At 37.6% G+C, this 20,495-nt stretch overlaps 1 protein-coding gene across 1 annotated transcript; it reads right to left on the bottom strand.

The window, feature by feature from the left end:
• Positions 1-2,186: 2,186 nt before the first annotated feature.
• LOC144079457 (cortexin-1-like) lies at positions 2,187-18,742 on the bottom strand. Its single transcript, XM_077608234.1, has 3 exons — positions 18,377-18,742; positions 16,080-16,199; positions 2,187-3,819 (listed from the first exon to the last, which is right to left on the bottom strand). Exon 3 carries the CDS (start codon positions 3,193-3,195, stop codon positions 2,809-2,811), a length of 387 nt encoding a protein of 128 aa, XP_077464360.1. The 5' UTR covers positions 3,196-3,819; positions 16,080-16,199; positions 18,377-18,742; the 3' UTR covers positions 2,187-2,808.
• Positions 18,743-20,495: the final 1,753 nt, after the last annotated feature.

Here is a 20,495-nt window from a genome sequence, read left to right as displayed (position 1 = left end):
CTAAGGGCTTTAAAAAAAATGTATAATTACTTTTTACATGCACACACACAAACCTATGGGCAATTTAGTGTGTTCAACCAGCCTACCTGTCAACCTCAGCCAATTGCTCCCCTTATTAATGATTGCAATTCACCTTATTAAGCGATTAAAAAAAATAACGTACAAATCCAACATGGCACATATTTACTCACCACTGCAGAATCAGGTGTGTAGACATTTTTGAGTTTGTCGTTTTCAGCAATTGGCTCAGAATTTCGGAAAAAATGGACAAATCTTTAAAATAGTTTAGTTAGAAAAATTAAATCTGTCCACATTACATTTTTTTAAGTGATGGAGCCAGTTAGAATTCTAAACAGTAGTTGGATTTTAGCAGCAAATTCTCTCTACTTAATGAATATAAATGTCTGTTGTGCCACATTGAGCCCAAACCTTGAATAAGTCTAAAAGTCTAAAATTTTCTCCAAAGTGGACGCTATATTTATGTAGTGAAAGGGTAATCGTGCTTAAAGCATGACAATACTATTAACAGTCGGCGATGATATTTTCGTCTGCTGCCAAAACGGGAAAACGAGATCGGTTTTACGAAAAACGGACTTGAAAAAAATCCCGTACAAAAATCGTTATACGCCGTACACAATTTGAAATGATCAAAAAAACGTATAAAATACAAGGAAAACGTATAAGTTGACAGGTATGTACTCTGCATATTTTTGGGCGTAGGGATAAAACCGGAGTACCCGGAGAAAACCCACGCAAGCCCGGGGAGAACATGCAAACTCCACACAGTGAGGACCCACCTGGGATCGAATCCTCGACCCCAGAACGGCGAGGCCGACCCACTACCCACTCAATCACCATATTGTATTATTTAATAGAAATAATAGGACAACAACAGTCATCCTGTGGTGTGTTCAGGGACTGTTTGATTCTTCAGGAACTGGCTGTTATGCCGCATTCTGCCCTTTACGGAAAAAAAATCCACCATCAGTTCCTGACATTGCATTGAAGCCCACCTGGATCACCAAAATAACGATTCAAAACACACCAACAGTTTTTGCTTGAAAACTGCAAGTAAAACTGCGCCCAAAATCCAATTTACGAAATTCCCCGTTTTTTTGTTTTTAATGGGTTATCGCAGTCTGTTGCAGGAATTTACGTTTTTATAGCCTTAAACACTTTAAGTATGAGAATTATGTAGAAAATGAGGATTTGAGAAGTGGGCATATACTCTTCTTCATTGCACGATACATTGACTCAATATGGCTTCTGGAGTTATAGACAAATATAATATACACAACAGTGATAAGACGTGGAAGAGACACAAACTACCTGCTTTGGCCGTTAAAGGATCTGAAGTTGCAGTGCTACTCAAGGATTAACCTCGACAAATGCAATCAGCAGGGAAGAAAATGTTAGCATGTGCAGTCCTTGATGAGCACATAACTAATGGATGCTTTGCAAATGCCAAGATTCATTAAAGGGCCCTCTGCGTAAGTGTAAACTTGACGTTTTTGCCTCCGTGGTCTGATTTCGTCTGTCCAAATGTAAACCTTGAATTTGCAGATTTCAAAGTGGAAGGGCACGGGCTAAAGAAACACAATCTTGGTATATCGTGAGAGAATTTTGCAGAAAATATTAACGAGCGTAGTTGTCAAAAAGATGAATGACACAAAAATGTGATGACTATCACCAAAATTCAGTCAATTTTGATAGAATTGTGTTGACTTTTTGGGGGTATTTTTCCATGGCAGAGAAGAAAAGTGAAGTAGTGGAAATTTAACTCATGTCTGCTGGCTCAGTACGAAATAATCACGTGGTGGAGAAAACTTTCACTCATATTAACTTGGTTAAGATGAACAGTGGGAGAAACCATGTTTTTTGGGGGCGGAGCATTGCATTTTTTCGGTGTTTTTTTCCGTTAGTCAGTGCGAATGGCGGGAGGAGTATATACTACTTCTCGTTGGCAAGTGGTCGTGCGTTATCCTATTGTGAGGACATTTGTGTGCATCATTTTGGGAATATTTTGAAGGGAATACAAAAGCAAACAACCCTCGATGGGTTGCGTAAGGATGGAGGCGGGGCCAATAGAGCCAACCCGGGAGAAGAAAGCTATCAAAATTTAAAACAAAATTACAATTAAGTTTAGTGTGAGGTTAGATTAAATACATTTTTCAGTGTGTCTGCATCGTAATCCAAGTTCATTTAAATTTATTTATGTTATGTTACGAGCGTGTTGCCGTCCAAAAAGTCTTTCTCTCTCCAATCCGCAAAATTAGTACTATTAAACACATTTTAGTACTATCAAACCACTAGTTATTTGTTACTTTGTTAATAGATGGCGAATTAGAACAAATAAAAATGTTTTTCCAATTCAATATCCTGTTTTTGGTGTGTTTTTTTCCAGAGGGTTAGAACAAATTAATTAGTTTTTAGTTCATTTCTATGGGAAACGTTAATTTGAGATACGAGTAAATCGACATACGAGCTCAATCCCGGAACGCATTAAGCTCGTATCTCGAGGTACCACTGTATATTGACATTTTGCTCATATGATGTGCTGTGTACTGTCAAGCTAGTGGCCCACAACGTGTCAGGTTAAGGCAGCTGTGCAGCTTCATTATTTTGGCTTTTTGTGGTCCTGCATGAGTGCAGTCCTCCTATGCCTCCTATTTACACAAAGACAAAAGACATGTCCTCCTAAACCAGGTGAACGAGTACCCATAATCTCCTTGGGCGTTCCCAATAAAGATTCATAGTCCATTCCGGCAAATTGTAACCGTGTGCAACGTCACCCCTCTTGATCCCCTTCTACACCAACGCATAATCAAACTGACCCCTTTCCAATCCCTCCTTGTGGTCAGTCCAGGATGATGCGGGCATGCGACTGTAGGGGTCCAGTAGGATCCTGAAGCACCTGACCAGCAAGAAGACCAGGAAGAGCATAAGGAGCCCCACGAAGGCCAGAGCGGTGCGCTGCTCGGCGTCCACCCCAACCAGGGACAGCGGGGGGCTGCCGCTACCGCCGACTCCGCCGCCGCCGCCGGGGAGGGAAGAGCCAGCTGGGGACAGCAGCGAGTCGTAGTCCAGCGTGGGCCCATCGCTCATCCTCCACGGGGCCCGGAGGCAGGGTTTGCACACCGACTGGATGGTTGGTGTATTGGGGGGTGTCGAGGAGAAGGAAGGGAAGGTGTCCATGAGCGACCGGTTATGGAGTTTGGTCAACTTCGATTGGAATTGACGCCAAGGATTGGGGGCTAAATATGGCAAGTTTCAGATCGGTTAATAAACCAAGGGAAAATTGCGTTCCTAATCTGAAAAGTCTGACAACAACGTGCCATACATTTGAAGAAAAACTATACTTATACTTTTAGGGCAATTATTAGGGGGGAAACTGTAAGGTCAGTGCTATGGGAATTGAAACAGTGCTAATTGAGGTAAAGAAGCCGTTGGGTAGAAAAGTGGAGAGACATCAGGTTGCCGATTTGAAGAACGTTTTCACACGGAGAGGTGAATTGGGACAAAAATTGGGGAAGATGTGTTCAGAGCAAATGCAAAAAGTTCTCCCAAGGAATACCAAGATAGAGTGATAAGTGGGGCAGAGTGTCCAGAGATGTTGTTCTCACCATTTCCCATTGGGACGAGAGCAATATACACACAAATACACAAAAAGCTTACTGCAATAAGAGGTAGAAAATAGCACGTGCGAGTCAGTCCGTTGTGTGAACTTCATTCAAGTTGAGGTTCAGAAGTGGCTCGAGTGACGTCGTCTGCAGTCATGATGTCAAGGAGGCGTTATGGTAGGCTGGATTTGATCACCACCTGAAGGAGAAGTTGGCAAAACTTCAGTTGAAATCAAAACCAAATAAATGAACTACTTAAGTGCTATCGGCGTATGTTGCAAAGAACCTCACACGTACATTGGTGTGTTTTAGTCACAATTGTCATTTGTTCACCGCTAATTTTGTTTTCCGCTAATTGTGTTTTCCCCTAATTTAATTTTCCCCTAATTTAGTTTTCCGCTAATTTTGTTTTCCGCTAATTTTGACTTTTTGATTTAGGATCCAATCTGTTTTTTCTTCAAGAATTCTTCTAAAAATCTTCATTTTTAGACCAGTAAAAAAATAATGCGAAATACAATGTAACTATTGTAATTGTAAATATATTGTAAATAGTATTAAATAATAAAAAATAATAATAAATAAAAAATTATGCAAAATACAATTAAACCATTATAATGGTAAATATATAGTAAATAGTATTAAATTTAAAAAAAAATGTAAATAAAAAAATATATCCAAAATACAATGTAACCATTGTAATGGTAAATATATAGTAAATAGTATTAAATAAAATAAAAAAACTAATTAAAAAATATATATATTATTAAATTTATTGATAAATAGTCATTGATAAATCCCTTTGTTTCTATTCGGGTCAAGAAAGGGATTTGTTTACAATATTACATAAGGATTTGTTACAGTTATTAGTTTCAAGTTTTAACGCAAGGACGTAGAATGTTACTGAAGGGCTGAGTCATTCCCCAGAACTAAACCGATTGAGCATGCATTTCACTTTCTGACGATAGAATGGAAGAAAAAGCTGTCATTTTGCTGTTGTTGTTAAGTTTGGTCAACAATAATGCATTTTTTGTTGCTTTACTTAAAAGATAAAAAAATAACTGATATACCGTTCCCCTCATTGAAACTAAATATTTGTTAGCATGGTTGACAAAGTGAAACCTTTTAGTATGTGAAAAACCCAAATAAAAACATTCTATTGATTTGGCCCTATTTCCAAAATAGGGTTTTCTAAACTTCCTTACTTTCCCTTTATTTTCTAAAACAGGTTAATTAAAATATTTCAATTTTTTCATTCAAATGACACAATACCACACGTCAAATAATTATGGACTAACATTTTCATCCCAAATAAGACAAAAATGATACAATTATAAACAAGCTTCCCATAATGCAGCTTTGTCCATTCCCATCCATGCAATAATGAGCCTTAATGGCATCCTCATAATGAATGGCCGTTTGATTGCTCCTAATGACCGGCGTGGGCGTAACATTAGGTCCCACCCAGTTCATTTCATCCTTCCGCCATATTGCTATCATTAGCGCTCCCAATACGTAATAAGTGACAGTGATGTTAGCCGTCTGCCCACACAAAAGCTGTAATGATGGCCACGTTAGTGGTAATGAATAGCGATTATGGTCACCGGGATGGGATTACATCAACGCTCGTTTGTCAGTAGCACAGTTAAACGGACACTGATTGGCCATCCTCATTCATCCCGAAAAGTGACGGAAGGCGAGACAAAATGGAGGCTCATCCATAATCTAAATTTACTCATCTCCCGTGACAGACTGGGTTTCAAATCACTGACGACGTGGCGATTGCCACCCAGGTTGTGCAGACGAATAAGGGAGGTGATGGATTGACGACGGTGATTGATTAGAAGCACTGGGGAGAAAGGAAATGTTTTTTTTATCTGGCACCAACCGATCCGTCTGTCTTTGTCAGGGCTTCCGATCTGTGGCTGTCTCTGGGGGTCTCGCTTGTTGCGGCGACTGGGCTCAGATGAAAGATAGAAACCCGATATGTGGGTCTGAGTTGCAAAATACTGTAGGTCGGAAAACCTTGGCATTGTTTTCAGGAACACTATTAGTATGGTGGTGACGGTTTGGGCGGACATCTTGTAAACAGAAGATTGGCACTTTCAAAACACAGTGTTAAAGTGTCCTTCAGAGAGACACTGAATTGCTAATTAATGTTAGGCAGCTCATCATTAGGTAGAATCGCATCTGAGGGGTATCCTTAACGTACTTTCTCGCATATTAGCCGCCCCCGCGTATAAGCCGCACCCTTAAAATCGTTGAATTTTACAATTTCTCTCGTATAAGCCACCCCTTATTCACAATTTTCACCTCCATATTCATGGTTTTAATAGGGAGTACAAATGTGTTACTTTGAAGGGAAAATATTAAGAAAAATCATCGCCCTTGCTATTTCTGAGATACTGTATGAATCAAAACATTGCCCATTCCGAAAGGGTGTTGCCTGTGCGTTGACAAATTCAAAAAGGAAGTCATGTGAGCAGTACAACCAGGAAGTGTGTCTGTAGCAGTCTAGTTTGTCATCCCTAGGTAAGATAACGGCGCCCCAAGCGAGCAATGGCAGGCAAAAGTAAGTGAGTTTTTCACGTTTTATGCAAGATACGGTTGATTTTTTCTTAAATTTCATTCATAGGCGACAAAATAAATTTTGTTTAGTGTTTTATCTCTTGATCTTTTCTCTATTTTGAAATAAATGGCCGTATCGCCTTGCGTTATGTCATTTGGTCTTTGTCACCGTGCAGTTTTGTGCATGTCAAGTCTAATTTATGCGCATATAAGCCGTACCCTCGATTTAGTCATTTCTTTGAGCGAAAAATACGGCTTATATGTGAGAAAATTCAGTAAGTAAAACTTATTTTTTTCAAGATCAGAATATTCTTGTAGTGATAGTCATATTTCTAAGGATTTCTTTTAATAATCTTTGGCTTCAGCTTGCCTAATGTTGACAAGAGCAATAGAAAAACAGATGCAAATTGTATTGAAAGAACATATTGTTAAACAGCAGTGCATCACTGTTTTGTTAACCACCGCTGTTCTAGATTCCCAGCCCAATTAAAAAAAAGAACAAAAAAAACAGTTATTGGTAAACACAAGTGGTTGCACTCAAAACACAAACCCATTAAAAACTAAAATTTCAAATCCAATCAACCACACAGGTGATTAATTAAGTTCAACACATTGCAGTCAGTGTTGAAACAAAAAGTCAGGTTAAATCTACTTTAAGTTTATGCCATCTGATAACATTGAAACAATTCCTTAGACAAAAGATGGCAATAGCTGATCATTAAATGAAATTTCCTGCAGTTAGAAAAAGTGGGAAAAGTGGACATTTTAGGGAAACGAGGCCAAGGTCACCTCTGCCAATGAATGCAGGGAAATGAGGGGGATTAAAATGAGGCCTCCAGTCATTGGACAACAAGTGCAACCAAAGGTTGTTATTTGGTGCATCTCCCAGTTTCATGCTGTCCCTCCAAGCAAGACCCCATCTGGCACACATACACTAACATACACACACAACCCACCACAGAATGGCTCACTGCCGTCGGTCTTCATTTATAACTTGACTAAAGACATTATTGCGACACTAACTCGATTGGAAAAGCATTGAATACAAGAGGGAACAATCTGTTTAAATTGCATATCTAGGAAACTCAGGTCAGTGTGTGTACTTTCGAAAACACAATAGATTTTTCTTGATGGTCATATGTTTTTGTTACTTTACTCCCTGGATCGATATATCTATGGAAAGCGGTGTCACTGTTACAACAGTACGATACATGGCTATTACAAAGAGCTGGTATAAAATGAATGAAATTATTGATTCAGACCCATCTGGAATCAATACATCAGTTGGTTAAGTTGACCGAAAATGCTAAATGTTGATTATATAAGATTGTTTTTATCTATGTTTCTCAATTTTTCAAGAACACCATTTGTTGATGCTTTATAACTGATTGTGTCAAATGCGCACATATTGTAAATGAAGTAGGAGTGCAGTAATCCCTCGATTATCGAGGTTAATGTATACCAGACATGGCCGCGATAAATGAAAAACCGCGAAGTAGGGTCAATCCTATTTATATATATATATATATATATATATATATATATATATATATATACACACATACATACATATATATATGTATATACACGTATATAGATAGATATATACATATATATACACATATATATACACATATAGATGTACATATATGTATACATATAAATATATAAACATACATACATATAGATAAATATATATATATATAGTTTTTTACTTCAGTGCTGAGTTCTAGTAACATATATATATATACACATATATACGTATATACACGTATATATAGAGATAGATATATACATATATATACACACATATATACATATATATATACACACATGTATATATACATACATATATATATATATATATATGTATACATATAAATATATATATATATACATATATATGTACATATATGTATACATATAAATATATATAAACATACATACATATAGATAAATATATAAATATATATATATATATATATATAGTTTTTTACTTCAGTGCTGAGTTCTAGTAACAAGCGGGGGACTTTCAGCGTGAATTTTCAAATTTTTATGAACTTACCCCCCCCAAAAAATTAATTAACAAAAAAAATTCCCCCAGAAAAAAAACGATGTAGTGAAGCCGCGATAATCGAGGGATTACTGTAAATATAATGTTTCCAAAGAATCATTACCATGCTATCGTGACTACACCTCAATAATAACTGTTACCCAATTGCGCGGATGAATTCTTAGCCAATGGATAATGTCAGCATCAGCCTCCACTAAGACAAATGTCAAGTGCACATGTATTTTTTGAAGGACTTCTATAGATAATTCAAAGAAATGTCAAGAACAGACTGAAACTGAGAGGAAACACAGACTGAACCATAGACACGCTTGTAATGAACATCCCCGGAAAATAACCACCCTTGCTTTTCAATAAAATGGTCACCACGCCAATCCAACTAAAGTGAACCAACCGCACATCTCGATAAAAACGTGTCACTGACATCGACTTTCCGATTCGCCAATCCTTGACTGCATGCGACCTTCCACTGTAGAGAAGCGCTACGAACCCGCAGAAAAAGCGAAAACATCCGAGTTCTGTAAAAATGAAGCTGCTAGCATCCTCATTCCCCGAAATACAAAGCGGCCTTGGAGGTATTTTTAGCCACAGAGCAAGACAAAGTGTCTGTGGAGTCATTTCTCTTTGCGCTCTGAGCTCACCGCCAGACGTCTCCTCACGCGTCGTAATTCGCCTGGCGGACAGGCACTAGGTACAATAAGGATGATAAAGTTTGACAATTAAATACTCTATTGTCTGGATCCTGGCGGCCGGGGGATGCGCTCGGGCAAGCAACAGAAGGAGGGTATTTGTGTGCCGTAGAAAGACAAACAGAGGACCGGCGAAAGGTGCTTTTATCCAGCGTGCATGCAAATGAGAAGCGCTCAAGACTGCTGACCTTTTAAAAGAAAATGTTACCGCAGGAACGGCAGTACATTTTGAATTAACCCTTGGCGTGGCGCTCGTTGAAGTGATTTGAACATTGACGACGAAATGATCTTGTAGTAAATCGATACGTCTTGAACGAAAGGGAAAAATTGGACGATCGCAAGTCCGTCTTACTAATGACAGGTTTTTCTCGAGTATGAAAGCAACGCGTGTTGATAGATTCTGTTTTTGTAGAGGGAAAAAAAATAGTGAGTTAGACAAGAACAAGAAAGACAGGGAAACAAATCAAAACCAGGCAAGGCATAACTAATCCCATTCAAAGTAGAAATGTTAACCAGTTTGTTTTTTTACTTCAGTGCTGAGTCCAAGTCGCGTGGATTTCCCCATTTTTATGAACTTACAAACAAAAAACATAAAAAAAATTTCCTCAGGAAAAAAAACGATGTAGTGAAGCCATGATAATCGAGGGATTACTGCAAATATAATGTTATTCGTCTCCATTCATTCCCTTTCCGAACCACTTATCCTCACAAGGGATGCTGGGGGTGCTGGAGCCTATCCCAGCTGACTCCCTGAATCAATGGGCAGCCAATTGCAGGGCACAAGGAGACAAACAACCAATCACTTGCAGCTAGGATCAATTTATAGTGTCTATAGTGCCCTGCATCTTTTTTTCTAAATGTGGGAGGAAACCGGCCAAAGTACCCAGAGAAAACTCACACAAGCGTGGGGGTGCTGGAGTCTATCCCAGTTAACCACGGGCACCAGGCGGAGGACAGCCTGAATCGGTGGTTAGCCAATTGCAGGGCACAAGGAGACAAAGGACAATTCATATCATACCTAGGGGCAATTTAACATATAGTTAGCCTAGCATGCATGTGGGAGGAAACGGGAGTACCTGGAGAAAACCCACTCGAGAGTGGGGAGAACATGCATATTCTTAACAGTGAGGTATCAAACCCTCGACCCCAGAACTGTGCAGGCTGACACGCTAACCACTCCTCCACCGCGCCGCAAATGATCAGATTATGATCTTGTTGACTACTGATTTAGGTTGTTGACTACTGATTTAGGTTGTTGACTACTGATTTAGGTTGTTGACTACTGATTTAGGTTGTTGACTACTGATTTAGGTTGTTGACTACTGATTTAGGTTGTTGACTACTGATTTAGGTTGTTGACTACTGATTTAGGTTGTTGACTACTGATTTAGGTTGTTGACTACTTCTTTAGGTTGTTGACTACTTCTTTAGGTTGTTGACTACTTCTTTAGGTTGTTGACTACTTCTTTAGGTTGTTGACTACTTCTTTAGGTTGTTGACTACTTCTTTAGGTTGTTGACTACTTCTTTAGGTTGTTGACTACTTCTTTAGGTTGTTGACTACTTCTTTAGGTTGTTGACTACTTCTTTAGGTTGTTGACTACTTCTTTAGGTTGTTGACTACTTCTTTAGGTTGTTGACTACTTCTTTAGGTTGTTGACTACTTCTTTAGGTTGTTGACTACTTCTTTAGGTTGTTGACTACTTCTTTAGGTTGTTAACTACTTCTTTAGGTTGATGACTACTTTATGTTGTTGACTACTTCTTTATGTTGTTGACTAAAGAGAACTACTACTACTACTACTACTACTACTACTAGAGAAAACCCACGAGAGTGGGGAGAGCATGCAAAGTCCACAAAGTGAGGACCCACCTGGGATCAAACCCTCGACCCCAGAACTGTGTGGCTTACATCAAAATATTTTCATTGGAGATTATTTCAATTTCCCTTCATTCCAATGAGAAAAAGTCCAATCAGAGCCAAAGGAAGCCCCCCGAATGTCACCATTCGACCTTTTGCGATCCCCCCTACATCAACGGCTGCCCTACACGCGGTTATGTCCAAAACATATGTACTCCCCCGAAGAACGTGGCCCTCATCAGGATGATAAATGGCAACGGGGGAAAAGAAGAAAAGCGCTCCAGTCCTGTTGGAAAGCGTTCCAATCAGTTTGCCGAGGAAAGTTGACATTGTGGCAGAAGCGGACAAATGAGCGAGGAATATTGAGGGCCAGACAAATGGAAGTTTACACAGATGAAGGAGCAAGGGGAAAAGAACAAGCACTTTGTGATTCTCAACAACAGCAAGCAATTCCATCCGGGAAAACGGCACTACCATTTATCATTTTAGCCACAGCTCAAAAGAACATGAGGTCTATTTCCTCCATCAGCAATTTTAGGGCTTTCAAGGTCACTTCCACTTTATTATTCACAGTCCTACAGATTCCAGATCACAGCGTGTTTTGGACATTTCTGACGCACTGTTCTTAGAATAACGTTGATGTCATCAAATTAGCTGGCGGGAGAATCGGTGTTGCACGTTGGCGAATAGGTGCGTCGAATTAAATATCTTGTTTTTCCATCTCATTTCATGAAGGAAGTCTGACAGAGGTTTGATTTTGTCACTAATTTTTGAATTTAAAACGTATTGTAAAAAAACATTCCACAAAGTTATGGTAAATTGAGATTTTAAAGCAAGTGAACTTCTTTTGAAGATTCCTACTTCCTCTTATCAAGTTTATGCTTTTAACTTGATTAAATGAATGCCGACTTAATTTTTTTAATTCAGTTTACATAGCTTCTGCTTACTTAAAATGTTAATTATACTTAATGGAACTCTGTTGAAAATGAAGAGTTTTTGGCAATAACTTGCATTTGCAAGTTAACCATCAAAACAAGTAAAATGTCAAATTCTGCTAATGTTACTTTTTCTTGTTGTTATTATTATTACAAAATATTCCATAGTCCATATTCGAACATTAAAAAATGCCTTTTACACACAAAACTTATCCTAAAGCACCGGTGTCAAAGTGGCGGCCCGGGGGCCAAATCTGGCCCGCCACATCATTTTGTGTGGTCCGGGAAAGTAAATCATCAGTGGCGACTTTCTGTTTTAGGATCAAATTAAAATGATAGATATAGATGTATATTAAATTTCCTGATTTTCCCCCTTTTAAATCAATAATTGTAATTTGTTATTTTTTGGTCAAATCTAAAAATACATACAAATATTTTCTGTTTTCCACTTTAATATGAAACAAAGAAATTTATTTTAAAAGATTTTTCCCTTACTAAGAAAAAAAAGCTCAAATAAACACTTTCTATAAAAAACAGAATATCCAGGGCTTTTGATCCAGTTCTTTTAATCCATTTATATAAAAAAATATATCTAAATATTATATCTAAAGTGGTCCGGCCCACATGAAATATAGTTGACGTTAATGCGGCCCACGAACCAACCCGAGTCTGACACCCTTGTCCTAAAGCGACTTGAGACTGGAGGCTCCCCAGTTTTGTCACTTACTTCCCTTTTTAAAATTGCCCTTATCCCCCTTTCAACCCCCTAACGGTCTTTCCAAAGCCCCCCAGTCCCTCCAGTCAGAGTTAATAAACGTCAGTCCAATCACACCCACCTGCATCCTATATTTAATTCAAAAATCCTACACATGAAATATTCATACCCGGTGGAGTCCGAAGGGGTCCGCAAGCAGGTCAGCAGAGAGTGGCCTAATCTTTGCGCAAGTTTTATGATATTGGAACCCCTGGGAATGTTCAAAAATCGCAAAAAAAACACGTCATAGACATTTTGGGCTTATGTTAAGAGCGGGTTGCCGTGCAAAAAGTCTCTCTTGCTCTCTCTCTCTGTCCGTCTAATTTTAGTACTATTAAACGTCATAACCACTAGTTATTTGTTACTGTGTTAATAGATGGTGAATTGGAAAAAATGAAAATGTATTTCCAATACAATATCATGTTTTTGGTGTTTTTTCAGAGGGTTGGAATGAATTAATTTGTTTTTAGTTCATTTCTATGGGAAACGTTGATTTGAGATACGAGTAAATCAACATACGAGCTCAGTCCCAGAACGCATTAAGCTCGTATCTCAAGGTACCACTGTATACACAAAAGTACATTTTATTTTGGGGTATAAATCAATAATTCCACATGATATAGACTTCATTTCACAATGATACAATATATTTGTAGGTTACAGTATGCATCGATTCAACTGGATTAAATGATATTCAATCCATTAAATCCAAAAATATAAGGCAATAATATTTCTATTTTTAAATGTTGTTTCTCAAACATTTAAGGTAAAGGCAACACCTCGTATAAATGCTCAAAGTATGCAAATTGTGTATTTCTTGGGCCTCGGATCATTTGGACATTAATGTTTAAACAAAATAAAATTAAATTTGGCAAAAAAAAATGAAGGGTTGTTAAAAAAAACAAAATTAAACAATACAAGGTCAAAAACCAGGGCGCAAGAAATTCTGTCACACCCATACTGCAACTATTATCCCATAAACAAAGTTAAAATGTCCTATCCTGATGTCTTAAAGGAAAACACTGTCCTCTAATGACAATTAAAACATAAAGGCATAAGCGGAGCGAGGTCAAAACGGTCACATATGAACGTGGATAGAACTCGTTAAGGTAAAAACGTGGATAGAACTCGTTAAGGTAAAAAAAAAAGAATGGAAATGATTCACCCCTCGCAAAGCATCCATCAGATGCATTTCGAGGTCGAATAGCGAGGAAAAAGCAAGATGGATGGCAAAAGAAAAGCAAGTTTGAAGGAAGATGAAAAGTGGTACAATATGGATCTAGATGTCAGCACTCTTAAGTCTGGAAACAGCACTTTCCTCCCATCGACAGCCAGTCTGTCAAGTCCACGGGGGACCGAAGAACGGAGACCATGCCAACGTGATGGAGGCCATCTACGTCGTACATCACATGCTCCATCCACACAAACCACTTCTGTCCACTTCTTTTTTTTCTAAAGTTCCTGCATCAGGATCTCTATTCTGCTTTGTAAAGTGATGACCATGAAAAAGGTACGAAAATATACATAGCAGGGACTCATGACACCGAGTCATGTCTCATGCAATGTTTGCCTCAAGCTGTTCAAAGCGGAGGTCACCCAAAGTCGCTCACTTTCTGCCCGGCATTCATATTCATGAACTTCAACTAAAGCAATGGGGAATATTCTCATAAAAAGGTCTTAGTGGCAAACCTATCAAGATGGCTGCCGTTCAAGGAGCAAAAGCTTAAAATCCTTTCTGTGAGTTGTCTCCATAAATATGTCAAAAAGCGCCACAATTATATGATAAATCATAGGAACGGCAAGAGTGGAAGCTGTAAAACATGCCGATCATATCGCATTGCTTACGCATGGCGCTAGATGTAGCGAGAATTAACATTTAGCTTCATTGCTATCAGAAACGTGAATGAAAACCCCAAATTTGACAGAAATAAAGATTGAGGTGGGCAAAATGGCAACCGAGTTTTGTGTAAAAAAAAAAAACGAAATGTATTCAAGTGGCAAAATTATTCTACAGTCGGGACATAGCTCATCAGATAAAATCAGGTGATATAATATATATATATATATATATATATATATATATATATATATATATATATATATATATATATATATATATATATATATATATATATATATATATATATATATAAATAAATATATATACCTGCCATTTGACAAGATGTTTGCGTCCTCGATGCATTGTGCATTTTCTCTATTATTAGGAAATTACTGTAATAATAGTCATTACTAACTCTGCAAATCGTTTACCGGTAGGCCCACAAAAAATGTACAGAACGGTATATACTGTCTCTTTGACTCATTTCATGTTTCTCTTTAAAATCTCCAGACTACTGAGGAACTGTGCGTTAATCTCAGTCTCAGTCTGCAGAAGGTTCACACCTTGTGGACTTCCTGTGTATGGCTCCAGTTTTTTTTATCTAGGTCTACAATGTCTTGTGTGTCTTGTGTCTGTCTTGCTACTGCAACCAAGAAATTTCCCAAATACAGGATGAAATGAAGTTCTAATCTAATTTTATTTTTATACTCTCTTAAAACACACTCAAATTCACCAGGGCCCATTAAAAACAAATAGTAAATTATATTTTAAAATATATTTTTGGCAGATTGGATTTTTTTTATGCTGCTTCTGACTCAGTTTTAAATTTTGGCTCTTTGTGTCTAACTTGTTCGCCACCCTTGTGCTATAATATATATTTATAGGATTCCTACTTTGCGGAAATTCACTAAAAACGGGTGGTGATGGAGCGGATTAACCGCGAAACTCGAGGGAATACTGTAGTGTATACATGTAAAATAAGTGCCTTGGCTCAATACAGTACGAAACATTCGCTTAGAAGCATACAATCGGTATTTAAAACAGTGCAGCCAGTCCATGCTGCACAGTATAATCCACAGGTGTCAAAGTGGTGGCCCGTGGCCCAAATCTGGCCCACTGCATCATTTTGTAGGGCCCGGGAAAGTAAATAATGAGTGCCGACTTTCTGTTTTATGATCAAATTCAAATGAAGAGTATAAATGTATATGAAATTTCCTGTTTTTCCCCCTTTTAAATCAATAATTGTAATTTTTAATCGATTTTTTTCTGTGTTTTTAGTTCAAAAATCATTTTGTAAAATCTAAAAATATATATAAAAAAGCTAAAACAAACATTGTTTTAGATCTATAAAAAACTGAATATTCAGGGCTTTTAATCCAGTCCTGTATAGGGGATATTTCCTGTGTTTCCCCTTTTTAAATCAATAATTCCAGATGATTTATACTAATACGAATGCCCAAAAATTATCTATCGATTTGCACGATCGTAAAAGCTGTCCACTCATAAATCGATTAATTTTGGCAGCCTTATTGGAAGAAATAACGGCCCACTGGATGACAAAAAAATGAATTTGACACCTCTGCTACAATCCACGCACCATATTCGTGTGATAAAAATCCTAATTCTAACCATGAACCTCAACGAGACCCCGCCGGCTGCCCCCGATCGTGACATGACAAAAGAACCAACGGTTGGATTCCTAAGTAGCGCTTGAAGGCAGAAGAAAAGACTTGACAAAAACCTCACCTTGCTGAAGCGAAGGCCGTCTGCGAAGCTGATTACATTATTGAGCTTATGGTGGAACGGAGAATTACGGCGACGGGTGGCAAAAAACTGGTCCTCCAGAAAAGGCCAAACACATCTAGGCTGAAAAAAAGGGGGAAGATTATCAGCACACTTTACTTTGCAGACCATCAGCACTTTTTCATTGACACATGTCCTCGGGTTTTTTTTATATATATATTTTTTTATATCCCAGGATTTTTCTGTTAATAGACTCCCTGGGAGCTAAGTGTGAAGGGTGGGTGGTTGCCTAGGCGTTGGGGAGGGTCTTTAAATGACACCAAATGGCTTGTTTATGACCTTGTGTGCAACAGAGCCACATTACATACAGACAAATTGAATCACACTCACTGTGACATTGCTATTATTTCTTGGGCAATAAACCGCGGTATCAAAAAATATAAAGATATACAGGTCGTTTTCCCTTCGCAGCCACTTGAAAAAGTCATTTTTAGAATTGAAGTGTATTAGGCCATTTAAATTGGAGCTGTCAAAACAAAGTCGGGGACAATTTGGTGTCTTTAAAGGAGGCCAAGCAGGATCGTAAAGACGGCGATGGAGAATAAATGAAATCAGATATGGCGGCTAATAACACAGACGGGCACATAATGTGCTTTTTGTCAAAATGCAAAACTTCAGGAGGGCTTCATGAGGCCAAGCAACCAATGTTTTTATTTTCGTCAGCATAACCAGAGATGTTCTTGTCGATTTATCACGTACGAATGGAAAAAAATCTGGATTACCCATAGAAAACCCACGCAAACATGGTGAGAACATCCAAACTCCACACAGGAAGGCCTTACTGTGAGGTGGACACGCTAACCACTCTCCAGAATGCCGGATTTCACAACTCCAGCACCCTCCGCGACCCTTATGAGGATAAGCGGTATTGAAAATGAATGAATATATACATAAGGATATTACATTGTATTTGATTGAGTGGTTTATTAAGACATACTGCCACTTTATTAGTGGTAAACTTTTTGGGGTGGGGCAATATTATGGCTTACCAACAATAATATATGAAATAATATAAAGTTTGTTATCGCGACAGGCTTAGCAACTAATGTGCCATATTCAATTACACTTAATGGGCAAAAACTGGCTGGTATTTTTTGATTAGATTTACACGAAGCATTAAGGCAAGAAAAGTAAGAACGTCAAAGTAGAAAGTTTAATCGTCAATATATTTTCCACGAGCATTATTCCCGAGCATCTTCTGACATCCTTAAAAGCCTGAAAGCAACATTAATTGACTTTAACAAGAGTGCCATTATTCAGCAATTATTCAGCAAAACAACACGTGTCAGGAGGATAAGACGACGTCTTCCGAATTGCCCAATGAGGGGAAAATGAGATTTGTATTTAGAAGTGTTAGTTTTATTGTAAGATTTTTCCAACGCTGCAGTGTTTATGCACATGAGCAATCCTAATGACCCAAAACGGCGCTTCCTGTGAAATAATAAAGAACTGTACGTATCTCCACGGGTAATTCAATAACCTGGGGGTGTCTTGCTCCTGGCAAAATGGGAATTCCACACTTGCAATTTCATGGCACGCTGGTGCATGCTGGGAGAAAAAGGCTGCAAATAAATAAATGTATTTTCTTTGATATGCAGGTGAAGTGTGATCTTTAGGTGGATTTATATCAATTTCAATACGACAATAGTACGGCAATGAAAATGCATCCAATATGACTTCAAATGATCATTTATTGTATATTTTCCTCTTCTGTTTATGCCATCTATGAATATCATGAAAAGCAGGACATAAGTAAATAACTTCAAACAACAAAGCCTACATTCATGACTTAATCAACATTTTATAGATATTTAAATACACCCATTTTGTTCTATGTAAGATTTACAGATTTCATTCTGTTCTAACACATTAGAATAGCAATGAAAATGTGTCCAATATCACTTTATAGTCTTCAAATGATTCTTATTTTTTATTTTATCTATCTACAAATATTTTTTAAAAGCAGGGCAAATAAATATAACTATTAAAATAGCAAAACCTACATTCACTACTAATTTTCCCACAGTATGCGTTTATTTATTTATTTATTGATTAAACGTTGTGAAACTACTCCAAACATTACAAATGGGTTTAAAAACTTAGGCGCACAACTTCATAAATGTTTGTCATTGCGCCTTACGGTTGAAAATGTGCAAACTTTGCCGTAAAGGCGACGGCCTCGTTCAGTTTCTTTTCCAAAGCAAATTTCCTAACAAACGGGACGGAGATTTTGCACAAACCTGATGCCACGTGTTCCTCAAGCTGCAAGTTTGCGATGCTGTCCGCCTGAAACGGCTCCGGACTCCAAACTTCTCCTCTCCAATAGTATTTCCTTCTCCTCCTCCTGCAGCTCGGCGTCGCTTTCGGCCGACTGGAGACTCCTAGGCAAAAAACTGCGGCTCTCCACAGGCCACGCCCACTCAGAGTAAGCAGCCAATCACGTGTCGACTTCCTCCACCTGCTTGTCATAATGATGGGAAATAAATGCAGGTGCGTCCAATCTCACCAGCCACAACATGAGCTCTTCGAATGAGATTGGTTGCACTGAACTTGCAAGTGAATTGAATGCATGTATTATACAAGTATAATGAGATTTAAAGCTTGACCACAAAGTGCACAAATAACAACAACAAATAAATAAAAGGATTGAGTAACTAATGATGATAAATAGTCAATAAATAAATAGTAAATAAATATGTAGTCAACATAATAAGCAGTCAACAACATAAATAAGTAGTCAACTTAGATAAGTAGTCAACACTAAGTAGTCAACAACATGAACACAGTCAAGATAGATAAGTAGTCAACACTAAGTAGTCAACATGAATAAATAGTCAAGATGGATAAGTAGTCAACATCATAAATAAGTAGTCAACAACATGAATAAATAGTCAAGATAGATAAGTAGTCAACATCATAAATACGTAATCAACATCATAAATAAGTAGTCAACAACATGAGTAAATAGTCAAAATAGATATGTAGTCAATATCATAAATAAGTAGTCAACAATATAAATAAGTAGTCAACAACAAATAGGTTGTTAACATAGATAAGTAGTCAACATCATGAATAAGTAGTCAACATCATAAATAAGTAGTCAACATCATAAATAAGTAGTCAACATCATAAATAGGTAGTCAACCTCATAAATAAGTAGTCAACCTCATAAATAAGTAGTCAACCTCATAAATAAGTAGTCAACCTCATAAATAAGTAGTCAACCTCATAAATAAGTAGTCAACCTCATAAATAAGTAGTCAACCTCATAAATAAATAGTCAACATCATAAATACATAGTCAACATCATAAATAAATAGTCAACATCATAAATAAGTAGTCAACATCATAAAAAATAGTCAACATAAATAAGTAGTCAACATCATAAAAATAGTCAACATAAATAAGTAGTCAACATAGATAAGTAGTCAACAACATAAATAGGTAGTCAACAACATAAATAAGTAATCAACAACATAAATAAGTAATCAACGACATAAATAAGTAGTCAACAAAATAAATAAGTAGTCAACAAAATAAATAAGTAGTCAACAAAATAAATAAGTAGTCAACAAAATAAATAAGTAGTCAACAAAATAAAGAAGTAGTCAACAACAGGCTGTCCTCCACCTGGTGCCCGTTCTTAACTGGGATAGACTCCAGCACCCCCTGCAAGCTTTGAAATTAGTTTTTGGAAACTTGGGATGATTGTGGTGGCTACACGACCAATATAATGTATCTATTGATTTGTACAAAAATCATCACATCCAATTGGAATACGACAGCAGCCTGTAAATATCTCTGAATTCTTTTTATTTTTCAGATGGTGCAATAAACCATTGGTGGTCCCTTGCAAACATAAAATCATATTTAACAGATCTACTCCACTTATTATTGTCCAGTTAACATCTCTCTCTTGTCCTTGAAATGCGTAATAGGACTTTAAACCTGAGCAGACTGTGGTAAAAAAAAAAAAATCCAAATAAAATTTATTTTTATTATTTGCAACGTGTTAACGTGCAATCCTGGTCACACAAAAGGTAACATATTTTTTTTATTGTGAATTGATGTCTTTCGCACACTGCTTGCATCAATCCCAGACTTCCACCATACTGATTCTTCCAAAACAATTTATACCAGCCTCCATTCGGGGCAATTCCTACTCCCTTCGTATTTTTGCGTCCCCCTATAGGGGACATCGGGACAGCTGTACAATCTGTCCCGCCTGCTGTCACCCTTTCATCCAATTGCCAGCTGTTGCTGGCACTGATAAACTCGTACAAGATCCAGGTAGAACTGGGTCGGTACTGAGGAAGTGTTTGGGGGTTCACGGCCAGGAGACAATAACAAGAAGGGGCA

This window comes from Stigmatopora argus, chromosome 8, assembly GCF_051989625.1.
Source record: "Stigmatopora argus isolate UIUO_Sarg chromosome 8, RoL_Sarg_1.0, whole genome shotgun sequence".
NCBI lineage: Eukaryota > Metazoa > Chordata > Actinopteri > Syngnathiformes > Syngnathidae > Stigmatopora > Stigmatopora argus.
This window is presented reverse-complemented; position numbering and strand designations above follow the sequence as displayed.